General features: G+C 43.4%; 1 protein-coding gene across 1 annotated transcript in view; it reads left to right on the top strand.

Moving 5' to 3' along the window:
• CLSPN (claspin) overlaps nucleotides 1-16,785 on the top strand; it is a 90,963-nt gene that overhangs the window by 5,517 nt on the left and 68,661 nt on the right. Inside the window, exons 2-5 of the mRNA XM_040337316.1 lie at nucleotides 8,086-8,218; nucleotides 14,342-14,790; nucleotides 16,161-16,313; nucleotides 16,426-16,503. Of these exons, the coding sequence (XP_040193250.1) occupies nucleotides 8,086-8,218; nucleotides 14,342-14,790; nucleotides 16,161-16,313; nucleotides 16,426-16,503 (813 nt within the window). The remainder of the gene's footprint in view (nucleotides 1-8,085; nucleotides 8,219-14,341; nucleotides 14,791-16,160; nucleotides 16,314-16,425; nucleotides 16,504-16,785) is intronic.

Below are 16,785 nucleotides of genomic sequence, written 5' to 3'. Positions count from 1 at the left end.
GGGAGAGACGAGGACTGTTTTGGGGGCTTTCATCTAAGGTAAGTAATGCATAATGAGCTAGTATGTTAGTCATACCAGCTCATTATGGCTTTGTCTTGCAGTTTTTTTTTTTTTTTATCTATTTTTGGGTTTACAACAACTTTAAGTGATTCTAAAGGCATATTTTTTTTTTATTTTTTTACCTTGTTATAGGGGAACTCTAAAGGCAGGAGGAGTCAGAAGCGCTGGTGGGTGAGGAGGATCAGTGCTGTTCTGTACCAGATCCAACCTCTTATTTTGTTCCCTAACCATTATTGCTGGTTATTTATACCACCGTACATAGATATTCAAGAATACGTTTTTTTCCCCCCGAGTTAATCAAAATAATCTGCCAGCTGATCGACTATGAATGTAATTGTTGAGAGATATATGTAGCATTACCCCCGAAGGAGCTGCTGGTTTAGATTTGGACCCACCGTTGCCTTACTATTCCATACGCTCGTTTCAGTGGTTCTCCTTGAAGAGTTGTCCACAAAAATATCTGCACCAAACACAAAGTCTCTTTCAAGGTTTTTATTGAACAAAGTTCTCCAACAGAGGGGTAGAGGGGAAAGACTTGGGTACCTTTGATTTGCAGATCACGGGGTCTACTTAGATCCAGAGGATTAACTCAGCTCCACACTGGATTTCAGAAACCACCAGATAGGCCTTCTCTCACAGGCCTAGTAGCTGGTACAAAGCTCTTCAAAGTCTCTGCCACAGACTTGATAAGTATTGTCAAGCCGTCCAACGATCTTCTGCCACAAGATCGTGTAACCACTCGCACACTTTGTGCAGTTCCAATAAAGTACACAACTCAAGGTGCCAAGAATCTTTCAGCCAGGCCGGCAGCACAGTGAAGTAAATTTGCCAGGATACGTCCTTCAATTGAATCCCACTGGTTCAGCTTCCTCCCGTAGGTAAGGTAGTGAAGGACCATCCCTGGATTAGTAGGCCCCAGAAACTCCTGGGCCTACTCTGTTGCGAGGCCTCGGACCAGCCGGCCCCGAGGCTACGAAACAGCTCACGCATTCCTGAGGCCAGGAGGGCCATCAGATCAGGATCTGAAGACGAACCCGCCAAAACAGCGTCTGTCCCTTAACCACTTTAGCCCCGGACCATTTGTTTTGAGGTGTTTTTACAATTTGGCGCTGCTTTAACGAGGGTGAGTATTTTACAGCGCTCATTTATTTTTGAAAATGGAGAAAAAATATATATATATATATATATATATTTTTTTTTTTAAATTTTGAAATCTTTGTGACAAAAAGCAAGATCTGCAAAATACTCACCATACCTCTCAGCAAATAGTTTGGGGTGTCTACTTTCCAAAATGGGGTCATTTGTTTTGTTTTTTTTTGCCTTCTGGGCATTCCATGGCCTCCGAAACTGTGATAGGCAGTGAGGAGTGAAATAAAAAATGTACACCCTTAGAAAGCCTGAAGGCGGTGATTGGTTTTTGGGGTTTCGTACGCGGCTAGGCTCCCAAAAAGTCTCACATGTGGTATCTCCATACTCAGGAGAAGTAACAGAATGTATTATGGGGTGTAATTCCACATATGCCCATGGCATATATATCATTGAGTACTTTGTGCAAAAAAAAAAAAATTCTCTTTCATGCAACTTGTGTCAAAATATAAAATATTCCATGGACTCGACATGCCTCTCAGCAAATAGCTTGGAGTGTCTACTTTCCAAAATGGGGTAATTTGGGGGGGTTTTGAATTGTCCTGGCATTTTTATGCACTTTTTGTTTACATGAAGACTTTTTTTTTTTTTTTTTTTTTGCAAGAAAATTGCGTTGAACCCCCAAACAGTATATATTATTTTAAAGCAAAGGCCCTACAGATTAAAATGATGGGTGTTGCATTTTTTTTTTTATTTGAAACTGTTCCCTTTTTTTTTTTATTATCTTAGGGCATGTAAATATCCTCTATGATAGCAATAGTTAGTGACAGACCCCAATTTTTAAAAAAAAAGTACCTATCAGACCCTAGATCTCTTCTCTGCCCTCAAAGCATCTGACCACACCAAGATCGGTGTCAGGGCTCGACAAATCCCGGTTGCCATGGCGACTAGAAATAGCGTCCTGGCGAGTGGGGTCTTGGCTTGGAGGGTGGGCAAAAAAAATAAATATTTTGTTCCATAGGACCGGCGCTCCGTGGACTAGGCCGAAGCCACGGCGTCGCCTAAAACATCCTGCCTGCCGCGATCCTGGGAAAAGGATGCCGTTCCCGGCTTTTTCCCAGGATCGCGGCGGTCAGGATGTTTAAGGCGAGGCCGCGGCTTCGGCCTAGTGCGCGGAGCGCCTTTTCCCCAGGATCGCGGCGGACCAGGCCCCCGCCGCTCGATCAGGGGGGGGGCCCGTGATGTCCGGTAATTGAGGCCGCGGCCTTGTGAAGTCCCCAGCTTTTCCTTCTGTGAGCTGGCGCCATCTGGTGGTGACCGTTGGTATTACAAGTTAAACAGCAATTCTAATGTCATTTTTCACTGCCATTTTCTTTCTTCTAATTAGAACCCCCAAACATTATTTGCACAGCGGTCTTATAAGTGCACTTTTTCTTGGGAAAAAAATACACTTTTTTTAAATTATAAAATAAGACAACAGTAAAGTTATCCCCATTTTTTTTTAAATATTGTGAAAGATAATGTTACGCCGGGGAAATTCATACCCAACATGTCACGCTTCAAAATTGCGTCTGCTCGTGGAATTCCGACAAACTTTTACCCTTTAAATCTCCATAGGCGACGTTTAAAAAAAAATCTACAGGTTGCATCTTTTGAGTTACAGTGGAGGTCTAGGGCTAGAATTATTGCTCTCGCTCTAACGATCGCGGCGATACTCACATGTGTGGTTTGAACACCGTTTACATATGTGGGCGCTGCTCACGTATGTGTTCGCTTCTGCGCACGAGCTCGTCGGGACAGGGTGCGTTTTCTGGCTCCTAACAAAAGGAAAATGCCACTCATACAGCCGTCTCACTGCATTTGCGTTGGGAAGGTGGGGCACAGCACTGTCTGGAAACAGAAGGGCTGCGACGATCTCTTCCTGAGATTTTAGGAAGGCTCCAGTCCATCCTGAAGCTCTGTATAGCACATGAGCGTTCAGCAAAGCCAATTGAAACAAATAGACACTTTTTTGTACCAGCGTCTGGCCTTATGGGCAATTGGGTACGGCGCCAACAACTGTTTATTGAGGTCCACCCCTCCCATGTTAAGGTTGTACTCGTGGAGACAGAGGGGATTCTCCACAACACCAGTCGCCGTAGGAATTTGGACTGCCGTGTCTGCGTGAAGCGTGGACAGAACGAAAACATTCAGTGAATCCCTTCACTTCACTGCTAACAAATTATTACACTGTAAGCAGGCTCTCTCCCCCCGACTAAGGCAGGATTCTACAAGCCGTTGGGGGAAGCCCTGGCGATTAGGTCGCACAGTGCCACATGCGCCAATTCCATAATCAAAAAGGTGACTAAAAAGTGGCACGCTTGTGTAATAATTGTCCACGTACAAGTGGTACCCCTTTCCGAATAAGGGTGACACCAATTCCCACACTAGCTTACCAGTGCTCCCTATGTAATCTGGGCAATTCTCTGGCTCTACGTGGCTATCTTTTCCCTTGTAAACCATAAAGCTAGATGTATAGCCTGTTGCCCTGTCACAGAGCTTATACATCTTGACCCCGTATCTGGCACGCTTGCTGGGAAGCTACTGCTTGAAAGACAAGCGGCCAGAAAACTTAATCAGGGACTCATCAACGCAGACAACTTGATGGGGATTATACACGGCTGCAAAACGTTTGTTGAAGTGGTTTATGAGGGGCCGAATTTTGTAGAGCCAATCAAATCCAGGGTCTCCCTAAGGACGACAGAGTTCATTGTCACTGAAATGCATGAACCGCAAGATCTGCTTGTATCGTGTCCTGGCCATGGAGGCAGAGAAAATGGACATATAGTGAATTGGGTGCGTGGACCAATATAACCGCAGCTCACTCTTTTTAGAAATGCCCAAAAGGAGGGATCGGCCCAGAAAGATCTTAAATTCGGAAACCTTAATATATATATATATATATATATATATATATATATATATATATATATATATATATATATATATATATATATATATATATATATATATATATATATATATATATATATATATATATATATATATATATATATTTATATTTAAAAAATGTGAACCGACGCGTCCAGGTAGAGGGTGCACAAATTAAAAGTGTTTAGGTTTGACCTCCATATGGTTTTGGTAAAGCCAGATTGTATGAGAAAATTGTATAATGTGTAAATTGGATAATGTATGGCCAGCCTTAGTGTGTGGTGTTCGATCAGGAGTCGGCTTTTTTTTTTTTTCTCCAATATGTTACGTTTAAAAAAGAAATACACAAATTGTAGGCAAATCATGAATTTTGAGCAAGAAGGGCCCGCAATGCACTTGGAGCATATCAAAACATCAATATTAAAAATGAAGAGATCTGACTATTAACCACAGTCATCTACAATACTAAGGATCGCCATATAAAGCACAAGTTCAATATAGTGATGAAGAACTCTTGTAAAAACATACAACAATTCTACGCAAGGGCCCCCAACAAGGGGAGGGCATAGAATCTTAACCTCGCCACCCACCTGCCCCCCTTTTTGTTTTTTTCCTTTAGGTCTTTCCTGTTTTCTGCCCCAAATTCCCAATTGCCTTCTCCATGCTCCTGCACTGTTCTCAATTTCTTTCCTTCTATTGTGTTATTATTGTGCTTTAACTGACAATGTAGCTCCTGGTCCTGCACTGTAGATAACATTGGTTGGGGTGGGGGGGACTAGATTGACAAGAAGAATATAATACATCCTTGGATAACAAATAAGAGCTAGAGGAATGGGATGGAGGTATTTCTAATTATTTCCACACTGCCCAGAGTTAGACTTAAAAAACAAAAATGCCAACAAAAACTAAGCTTAACCAGCCCATGAAATCATGTGCTGTTTTCCAGCATCCAAACTCTTCATTGCCTTTTTTTGTTTGTTTGCCATCTTGGATTCAGGAGCCTCTCGCAGCCGGCCTCCTACTGCAAGATTTGTTGTGAAACTTCTGAAGTCTCCTGGGATGTATGACCTTTATCTTGTGGGGGAGCTACTGTATTTTTCAAGGTTTTAGAGGAGGGAAAAACCGAGATATATTCTGAACCAAATGGTGTCTGGGCCTTGTGTGTATATGTATGTATATGTGTGTGTGTGTGTGTGTATATATATATATATATATATATATATATATATATATACATATATACATATATATATATATATATATATATATATACATATATACATATATAATTTGGCTCAGACCCTTTGGTGCCTGCTTACCACAATTACTTGTAAACGCAGAAGTCTGGTTTCTGTGTTTACAAGTGACAGCTCTGCACTCTGTGTGTAACCCCCTGAACTCTGCACTCTGTATGTAATGCAATCCTGGTATTTAATGCCCCATTAAGACCCTTCTACTGTTCGTGAAATCTGAACAGGGTCGTGGTTGAGTTCCTGCACCTATTTTCTGAGAAAAAATGCTCTATAAAGTATATGTGTGTATATATATATGTGTGTAACGGATCGTCATTGATCCGTGATCCGCACGGATCAATGACTTCGGATCGGCACACACGTGATCCGTGGCGTGCCGCGGGACTGCAGAGCAAAGCGGTAAAAAAACACATTGAAATTGTCTCCGCTGTTTGCACACAGCCCCGCCTGCTCCTAACCACGCTGTGATAGACAGAATGCGTGTCCAATGCGCTGATGTGTTTTGTCTATTACAGCGTGGGCTTAGGAGGAGGTGGGGCTGTGTACGAGCAGGAGTGGAGACGGCGGTGAGTTCAGTTGGTTTCTAGCAGAGACAATGTGCTGCTGCCTGCCATCCGTTCCCCCCACACTTCTCCCTGCTGGCTCTGATAACCCCCCACCCCCCCCCTCCAGCTGCCGTCCGTCCGTTCCCCCCCCTCCAGCTGCCGTCCGTTCCCCCCCCTCCAGCTGCCGTCCGTCCGTTCCCCCCCTTCTCCAGCTGTTGTCCGTCCGTTCCCCCCCAGCTGCCTTCCGTCCGTTCGTTCCTCCTCCCCCCAGCTGCCGAGTCTCCTGTCCCTGCTGCAAATAGCACACAGTGAGATGGGTGAGCTGTGCTCTTCTTATCTCAACTGTGAGGACTGTTTTTGGAGCTGACAGGGTTAACAAAGAGAACCTGTCACCTTCAATTGCTATGACACAGAGAATTGTTTTCTCTTGTGTGATAGCAATAAAGTTAAATGTAAAAAAAAAGAAGAAACAATAATTCAATTAATAAAAAAATAAGTAATTAAAAAGTAAAGAAGAAGAAAAATATTAAAAAAGAAAATTATACAAAAATTAAAAAAGTAAAAACGACAAGCTACAAAAAAAAAAATGATAATGTAATAAAAAAAAAAAGAAGAAACAAAAAATATTTGAACTAACCATGCCGCCCCTGCCATCCAACTGCTATTCTCCGGGGGGGTGGTTAGGTTGGTGGGGAGGGGGTGCATTGCAAAACCTGGCCTTGGGGTGGCAGGGAAAGGAAATCCAGCCCTGCTGGCTGCCCTCTCACTTCTTCCACCCTGGCGAGGCGGCAATTTGGGGCACAGTGAGGCGGCAATTTGGGGCACAGGGAGGCGGCAATTTGAGGCACAGGGAGGCGGCAATTTGAGGCACAGGGAGGCGGCAATTTGAGGCACAGGGAGGCGGCAATTTGAGGCACAGGGAGGCGGCAATTTGAGGCACAGGGAGGCGGCAATTTGAGGCACAGGGAGGCGGCAATTTGAGGCACAGGGAGGCGGCAATTTGGGGCACAGTGAGGCTGCAATTTTTTTTTTTGCTGATCCGAAAAATTATCCGATCCGTGACTCCTGATCCGAGGAACGATCCGAACCGTGAGTTTTTTGATCCATTGCACCCCTAATATATATATATATATATATATATATTCAAAAACAATTTACACACTTTAAGCCCTGGTTCACACTGGGTACGATTTGGAACGATTTGAGATGCGATTTGACATGTCAAATCGCATCTCAAATTGTCGGCAATGGCACTGTCCTAATCAGTGCGACGCCGCATCTGCGATTTCAAAAAGTAGTTCCTGTACTACTTTTTGCGATTTCGGGCCGCGATTTACATTAAATTGCGGCCGAAATCGTGGCAAAATCGCAGCCGTAAAATCGTGCATTTTACCGCGATTTTGAATTCGCAGCAGTGTGAACCTAGGCTCAATGCAGGATCCCTTTTGAACACTCCTTACCTAGCCAGTACTAAATATACCACAATTACAAGCCCCTAAAAAAGAACAAAAATGTGATGGATACATATTTTCTTTGTGTGTTTTGCAATTGTGGTTAGTTTAGTACTGGTTGGGTAAGTAAAGTGTTAAAAAAAATATCAACTATACACTTTAAATGCAGTACACCTTTTGGGCACAAGAACTGTCCCTCTCACACATGTCTTATGCCATCATTTTACCTTCTACCCTTGTTCAGCATCACTTGCAGTGTGTAAAAGAGAGACCGTGGTGACCACTGACCAGACCAAAGCATGCTCTCTCATCATAAATTGTGTAAAACATAATTTGCGGTGGCCATAGATGGGTCGAAATTCAGTAGCTTCAGCAGGGACTGGCCAAGTTTCTAACAGTGTGTGACCATCCTTGTTCCACAGAAGATGATTGTTAGATTAACTTCTGTTGAATCAACACATTGGAAAGGTTTTTTCGATAAGTTGGCTTCTAATAGTCCCAGGTCCTGCTGTCAGAAGACAATGCCCTGGTAGCTAGGATTCCTCCATTCATCTTGTTTGTGTGGATAAAGGAATGGCTGGCTGGGGAGAAAAAAAAATCTTCTATGACCAGCTTTAGAATAATGGCATATATTAATTGTGAGTAAATGTCTACTTTAAGTACATACCTGTTAATTATATATTTTTGCTGCCAATTTATAAAGAATGTTTGTAAATATTAATAGTGTAGTATGTTATTTATTTTATTTTTATTTAAAAGGTACTTTTGGGTGTGAAATCAAATACCTCTGACACAAAGGCCTTGGACAGTGATTCGGATAGTGGTCAAGGCAGCTGTGAGGCGAGTTCTCCAAATCGCCAACTGGAAAGAATGGATTTTATTCAGAATGAAGGTATTTTACTGAGAAGCATTATTAAACTATATTTTCTTTCTAGAAGAAAATGATTACACGTTAAATGATGCTTTCCCGATCATTTGTTGTCTTTTTCCTACTTCTGATTTACAGACTAGACTCATTTGTAAATTACCACCTTATTCCATTGATTTGTCTCCCCATTTGAATAACACGGTTTGTAAGAGCCGGTTCACACTGGGGCTAAGCCGCCTGACGAGTCGCGTCCCATTGAATGCAATGGAACCGTTCTAATTGGAGCGACACAAGTTGCTCCGACTTAGAAAGAGGTTCCTGTACGGCTTCAGGGGTGGCTCGGGGCGACCAGCCTTGACTTCTATACAGAAGTCGTTTTGCAGGTCGCCCCTGAAGTCATCCTCAGGACGACTTGCAGAGTTGCCCCCGAAGTCGTGCCGCGGCTGTGTGAACCGGCTCTTACTGGTTGTGTATCACTTGATGTGGGTGTTTAGAATTTGTTTGGTATTTTTATCACTGTATGCCAGATGGCTATCTCCACACTTTTGTAAAAATATGTCCAGGCAGCCAAATAATGCTATTAGTAAGTCTCAGTATTTTTAATTCCTTGCTACTGTCTAATGCCCGATGCACACAATGAGATTATCAGACGAATGATCGTCCGTTTTTTTTTTTTTTTTTTTGCATGCTAATCTCAGATCAAACCTAAAGAGTTTACTAAAGTCACAAAGCTTCTCGAGCGACAGAACAAAAATTTGGAAGTGATGTCATGTGCTGTAATGCATGTGTATTTCATTTTCAAACGACCGCTATACTACTTAAACAAAATACATTTCTCTTATCGTCCATGGACGGACACAGCTCCTTAAGTCTTGACAAGTGAGTTATGTTCCCTGTTTACAGGAGAGGACTAGGCAGAAACATGTTAAATGGTTAAATACATGTTACATTAACAGAGTTGAACAGCCCCGCCCAGGGGGCGGTCCCTCCAGACATAACCCTCCTCACTGCAGCTTGCAGCCTCAGTTTCGTTCTGCCTAGCAAAGGAGATGGACGTATGGCTCCCTTTGGGCCCAGCGCCTTGAGGAGAAATTTTCTTTTCTTTTAATTTTTTCTTAAAGAATCTTCTTTCAACTGTCGGCTGAGAGACAGGCTGGATATTATAGATCCTTGTAGTCTTCTCAGTCCGACCAGCATGCGTGGACACACCTTTGCAAAGAGGCTTGGTCTGCCACGCCATACCTCATGACTCCTGAGGTGGCCGGTGAGCTTTGCTCCGAGGTCCACATATGACTGGGCTGTGGTGTTGTCTCACTCACAGTGGACCGGGCCGACAGCTACCTCCATTGCGGTTGTAGTTCTGTCAGGAATGCGTCAGCGAATGCTCGCTCTGAGGTAAGTACAGTCCCTCCCGCTTAGGTGGGTTGGTACGGCTGGGCATTCCCAGGGTTTGGGGGGCCTTTTCTCCTCCCTCCCCTGCTCCTTTCCCTCTGCTACATTGCAAACATTTGCCACTGTCGGGGGGGGGGGGGGGGGGGGGCTCCCTGAGGGGACTGTCTGGCCTGAGTTTTTCTGTGAGGTTTCTGTGTGTATTTTTTTAAATTTTTTTACACTTTTAAAAGCCTTAGAGGCTTTTGCTGTTTAAATGCTGCGTTTTTGCCGCCATTCGGCCGGCTCTGGCGCCATTTTTGGGGTGGTTTTCAATTGCATTGAAAATTCCCATTGGCGGCCATTTTGCCGTAGCCGCGCTCCGAGGACGTTCGGCGGCCATCTTGGGTGACCCCTAGTGCTGAATCCTACGGTTCACACAGGTCCCTCGGATGCCGCAGTCTCCTCACAGTATTTTTTCCTCCCCACACGCCGTGTGCTGTGGGCGGATGGCGCGCTGGGCAGTCTCCTCCTCGGTGAGTCCCCTGGGATACCCCCGACCATGCAGTTGCCCTGCATAGGGCATTGGAGCTTCTGTAAATCATTGGCAATTTATATATACACACTATGTGTATGGGTTGCTCTATTGGAGTCAGTATCTGGTCCTTCCCCACCTGGGATCCCACAGATGGTTTTTTACTGTTTGTCCTGGACACCTTGGTGTCAGGGTGGGGGACTGTGGACGGGCAGGGGTCAAAGGAGTGCCCTCCTCCCCCCCCCCCTCTTATCTCCTGGGGAATGCTCTGTCACAGATGGAGCCATGGACCAGATACCTGGGGGTGCAGGATAAGGCACTTAGAGGTGCGCTTCTCACTGCTGTACGGGACTCCCTGTAGCTGGATAGTGCAGCTGGGTTTCCGCTGAGGGCTCGGTCTTTTTTGGGATCACACAAATCAGACCGCTCTGTGTAGGTTTTCCTTCTGTGCCCTTTCTTGCTATTTAAAAAAAAAAAAAAAAGCGGAATAAGAAAAGCCACTGAGGGCTTTTGTAGTCCCTCACCGCCTGGCGGCTCGGTGCCCCTTGAGGGGAGCCTTTTTAAGAGATCAAAAAATTAGCTTAGAGCACCGTTTGGGGGCAGATTTCAGCCTTGGCTGTGTTCTTTCAGTGGCCTTTCTGCGGCCGTTCCCTGGTGGGTACCTTTTTTTGTGGAGGGGGCTTATCCGATACCTTACCCCCCCTTGGCCCATCTTTTCCCCCATGAGTTTTGACTCTGGCGCTCTCGGTTCTTCAGGAATCTTCCTTTTGGAAACATCAGAGAGATTTTCTCTTGACACTATCTCAGAAGTGGCCCCTTTAAGTGGCTTTTACCTCTGTTAGAGGGGTTTCTGAGTTGGCGCTCTTGTCTTGCAAGCCGCCATGTTTGATCCTTCATAGCCTTAGGTGGTGGTGCGTCCGCGACCTACCCTTTTTCCGAAGGTGGTTTCGGCTTTTTCGCCAGAATAAGGACATTGTTTCTCACGTCTTTCTGTCCTCGGCCGCCGCATCCTACGGAGGTTGCCTTTCATACTTTAGGCGGGGTACGCACTTTGCGGGTATACTAGCCTGCTACTGCTCATTTTCGGAAGATCTGACTCTTTAGTGTCGGTGTCTGGTCCACAAAAGGGGACTGACAATCTCGTTGCCCACCATTTCTCGGTGGATCAGGTAGGCTGTCATACAGGCCTGTGTTCTTAAGGGGCGGGCCCCCCTTTTCCGGTCCGACAACATGCGTCGGTCTCAGGTGTGCGAGGCGGCGACTTGGTCGTCCGTTCACAGCCTTTCCAGAATTTACATGGTTGCTGTGAGTGCATCTTCTGATGCCTTTTTTCGCCCGCTAGTGTTTGCAGGCGGCCGTTTGAAGTTGCATCTCCTCCGTTTGAGGAGCTCTGCTTGTTTTGGGGTGAAGTTAAAATTGGTTTTACTGATATATTTCCCACCCCTCGTTTTTTGACACTGCTTGGGGACGTCCCACTTGTCAAGACTTAAGGAGCTGTGTCCGTCCATGGACGATAAGAGAAAATAGGATTTTTTGTACTCACCGTAAAATCCTTTTCTCTGACGTCCATGGACGGACACAGCTCCCACCCCTCCTTTTTAGGTTTGTACTGCTTGTTACGAACTGAGGCTGCAAGCTGCAGTGAGGAGGGTTATGTCTGGAGGGACCGCCCCCTGGGCGGGGCTGTTCAACTCTGTTAATGTAACATGTATTTAACCATTTAACATGTTTCTGCCTAGTCCTCTCCTGTAAACAGGGAACATAACCCACTTGTCAAGACTTAAGGAGCTGTGTCCGTCCATGGACGTCGGAGAAAAGGATTTTACGGTGAGTACAAAAAATCCTAATTTTTTTTCGTGCATATCGGATAGTATCAGATGAACTGTGATGATCGGCTCTCGAATGCTCAGTACGAATGATCCGATTATCGTACGATCAAATTGAAAGCAGTATTTTTCGTACGATTTTCTGATCATGTGTACCGGGCATAAGGCTTTCGTGGTTCATGACTTTGGAGTGCGAAAAAAGTTTATCTCGGCTTCTGTTTGCCAGACCACTGTTCCTAATTTTTACTGACAGTCTACTGACTGGATTGGTACCAGTGAATTAGAGAAAAGCCAATGTAGCACCAATATTTAAAAAGGGCCCAAAATACATCCCTGGGAATTACAGACCAGTTTTTTTTCTCCCCAGCCTAACATCAATAGTATGCAAGCTCTTGGAGGGGATGAGGGACTATATACAAGATTTTAGTAATGACTGTATTAGCAGTAATCTGCATGGATTCATGAAGAATTGTTCTTGCCAAACCAATCTATTAACCTTCTATGAAGATGTGAGTTGCCACCTAGATAACGGAAGGCTTGTAGATGTGTATCTGGATTTTGCAAAAGCATTTGACACCATTCCCCATAAACGTTTACTGTGCAAACTAAGGTCCGTTGGCATGGACCATAGGGGCGAGTACATGGATTGATAACTGGCTACAAGGACGCGTTCAGAGGGTGGTGATAAATGTGGAGTACCCGGGTAAACAGTTCAATCTCTATTTGCGGACGATGCTAAGCTGGGTTATAACTTCTCTGCAGGATGTGGAAACCTTGCAAAAAGATATGAACAAATTAATGGGGTGGGCAACTACATGGCAAATGAGGTTTAATGTAGAAAAACTTAAATTAATGCATTTGGGTGGCAAAAATATGAATGCATTCTATACACTAGGGGGAGAACCTCTGGGGGAATCTAGGATGAAAAATGGATGCAATGCCAAGCTGCTGCTGCTTTGCTGGCAACAAAGCAAACAGAATATTAGCATGCATTAAAAAAGGGACCAGTCCTCAGGAAGGATGAAATGGAGCGAGTACAAAGAAGGGCAACAAAGCTAATAAAGGGATTGGGAGACATTAGTTATGAAGAAAGGTTACGAGCACGGAACTCATTCTCTCTGGAGAAGAGACGCCCGAGAGGGGATAGAATTTCAATTTACAAATACCGTACTGGTGACCCCACAATGGGGATAAAACTTTTTTGCGGAACGGAGTTTAACAACACGTGGCCACTCATTAAAATTAGAAGAAAATAGGTTTTACCTTAAACTACATAGAGGGTTCTTTACTGTAAGAGCGGTAAGGATGTGGAATTCCCTTCCACAGTCGATGGTCTCAGTGGGGAGCATCGATGGTTTCAAAAAACTATTGGATAAGCACCTGAACGACCACAACATACAGGAATATACAAGGTAATACTGACATATAATCACACACATAGGTTGGACTTGATGGACTTGTGTCTTTTTTTTCTTTTTTTTTTTTTTTCAACCTCACCTACTATGTATGTAATGTTTGATTGATTTTCTGCTTACTTGGCACTCACACCCCCCCTCCTACCCAGACCAACTTTCAGCACTCTCACTCTTTGACAATTGCGCGGTCATACAACACTGTACCCAAATTAAGTTTTTATCATTCCCCCCCCACAAATAGAGCTTTCTTTTGGTGGTATTTGATCACCTCTGTGGTTTTTATTTTTTGTTTAAAAAAAAAAAATACAGAACTTTTATATTTTGTTTTAATATTTTGCAAACGGGTAATTTTTCTCTTTCGTTGATGTACGCTGATGAGGCTGCACTGGCAGGGGGCGCTGGCAGGTGGTACTTGTGGGCACTGATGAAGCGGATGTGCCTCTTCCACTGGGGAACAATGTCCCTTACACAAAAGCCAGTGATCTGCTTTTTTTCCGTGAAAATAGGATTACCGCGCTTTGTTTACATCACGTGATCAGCTGTTGTTGGCAGCTGATCACGTGGTAAGGGGCCAGGACTGGCCCCTTATTCGGATCTGTGATCACCCGAGTCTCAGTAACTCGGTGATCACATCGCGTACTAAGGGGAGGACGTCTATTGACGCCCTCCCGGAAATTCAGGTCCGCGCTGTTGCCGTCATTCGGCTATAGCGTCAACGTCAAGTGGTTAAACATTGAATCGTGGTGAGTTGATGCTGGTTTATCATCCAAAGTGCAAGCTTAGAGTGGAGAGAATATGCACTTGGTTACACAACTAAATAGGAAATAAGAATGTCGCTTGTCTGAACTGTCCTTTTGTTAGGTTAAAATGGTTTAGTAATATGTACTTTGAGTGTGCCGTTTGCCTCACGTTTTTGCTTTCAGAAACTCAATTTTTATTCTGTATTGTCTTTAGTTGGAAAGTTAAGACAACATTAAAGAGAATAATTGTTCTTATCTTTTAGATTCCGATGATGAAATTTTGGTACATAAGAAAACAAAGAGCAAGAAACTATTTGAAGAGAGTGACAGCGATCCTGAAGCAGAGACTAGCACCATTACCGCTAGAGATGAGCTTGACCCTGAAAGCGAAGAAGACAAAGCGAACAAAACTGTAGAGAAGGGGAAGCCTCGCAGAATACTTACTGCATTGGTTGACAGTGATGATACCGATGAAGACAATGCCAGAGAACTTGCTGCAGGTCCTGATAAGTTGCTTAGTATTGGGGGAAACTCTCAGGACAGTCCACAAAAAGAGTTTTTAGCTAGCAAGCAGAAGAGAAGCCATAAATCTAAAAAACAAACAGGATTGGAAGAAAAACAGAAAGGAAAATCAGAACGAAGAAGAGAGAAGGAAAATAAGAAATTAAAAGCCGTTGAAAAGCTTAAAGAGGGGAAACCAAAAAGTTCAAAGGTAAGTTTAGGTGGACTACAAGATAAAGCACTTATGAGTAATTAGGTGCAAGACAATATTGTTATCAGTAGTTATCCATTAAAAAATGTGAGGCAGCAGCTGTAGTTATAGGATCATTATCTCATTGGCTTCTGGGATGTGTCCAGCATATATTTACAATTAAATAGAAAATCTCAATGTTTTTATTTCCAGAACAAGACTTTTTTATTTTATTTTTTTTGACAGATTCTTACTACACATAGAAAAATGTTCAGGTTGATTTCTTTATATATTTTTAAATCTATGTACCGGTAATTGCCACCGTACTGCATTTTCTGGTATTCTGTTCTTTTTTTTTTTTTTTTTTATTACCCCTTTGTATCACTTGATCCCTCCTTTTAGAGCATACTGTGCTCACAGTGATTTCTGGAAGTATTCCTGAACCCATGCAGTGATGTCCATCCCAGAATCGTGCCTGTTTTTAGCCCTGATCCTGAGCATCTATATTGTTTTTGGCCTTGTCCCATGTGCACAGAGATTTATCCAGATTGAGTATTTTGATACTCCGTACTGTAGATGATATATTTAAATTCTTTGCGATTTTTTACATTGAGTAACATTATTCTAAAGTTGTTCAAGTTTTGGATGCAGCTTTTTAGCTATTCGTGACCCTCTGCCCGTCCTTATTTCTGAGACATTGACTCTCTAAATATACCCAGTTGTTGCCAACCTTCTGCTAATTAATGTAATGTGCTATAAAATAGTCTTCCAACTCTTCCTTGTTAATGCCACTTGACAGCTTTTTGTTCTGTCTCAACTTTTTTTAGAGATGTTGCTGCCTTCATGTTTAAAAAAAAAAAAAAAAATTGTCCTTTTCTTTCATTTTAAATATTTGATGTTTTATATTTTTTACTGTGAATATAATATAGGTTTGAGATTTGCAAATTGTTGCATTCTGTTTATGTAGATTTTACACAGCTCCCCAACTTATGTAGAATTGGGGTTGTACTTGCCTGCTTTGTGCAGTGGGTTTACATAGTGGTCCTAAACCTTCTCTTGGGTCCCCTGCTGGCGATCTTGGCTCCTCCTTTTCTGTGTGTGCATAGGACTTGCTATGGGACTAGACGTGTGGGCTTGCTTCCAATTGGGTTGTGTACCATCTGTTGACAGATCCAATGGGTCCCGCTGCTGCCTTTGTGCCTATGGGAGGGGAGAGAGCAGAGCTGCTGCTCTCGGGGATAACACTGGCTTGAAAGAGGACCCAGGTAAGTACTGGGGAGGCTGATACTGAAAAAACTTTAAGCTTTTACAACCACTTTAAGTTGAGTGATATAAGAAACAGAATATTTGGAATTGCACTTTTTATTCATAAAAATATTGTTTTGTTTCAGGTGCAGGTTGAAGAAGGACCATTAATGAATGACAGTGGTTGCCTTTTAGCAGATGGGGATTTATTTGATAAGGATGATGAAAGTGATAATGAAGAGGAAGAGTCACTAGAAGCTATTCGTGCTAGCTTAAAAAACAAATTTAAGTCTGGTCATGTATGTATTGCTTATGTCTGCCAATTTGTATATTTCCTACACAGCACTGAAATATGTAAACTGTAATTTTATTATAAACCATGCGGTCAAACCTTTTTTCTTTCTTCACTAGTCTCGGTCATTTGAGGAGGAAGATGTAGTGCATGAGGGGGAGTCTGAAGGTTTTAATGATCAGTTTGAGAAGAAAAAGGTTTGTGTTTGCATGCGTGAAGTTTCGTAAAATGTTTATAGGTATGTAAAACCCTCCTAGATGAGCTGCTAGGTTTGTGTAGGCATATTTAATGCTGTGGCTCTCCTCTAACCAGCTGAGCAGTGTGTGTGATTACTTTAGGCAGCTCTGGGCTCTGCAGGCTGCAAGTTTGACTGCTTCCCTCTGTTTTCTGGTGCTTTTCAGAACATAGGTGGGAGAGTAAGATGAGCAGCCTGACTATTTATGCAGCCCAGCCAATCCCTGCGGAGGTGTGCCCAGATG

Source organism: Rana temporaria, chromosome 2, assembly GCF_905171775.1.
Source record: "Rana temporaria chromosome 2, aRanTem1.1, whole genome shotgun sequence".
Lineage (NCBI taxonomy): Eukaryota > Metazoa > Chordata > Amphibia > Anura > Ranidae > Rana > Rana temporaria.
The sequence above is the reverse complement of the archived record's forward strand: the minus strand, read 5'-3'. Positions and strand labels throughout refer to the sequence as shown.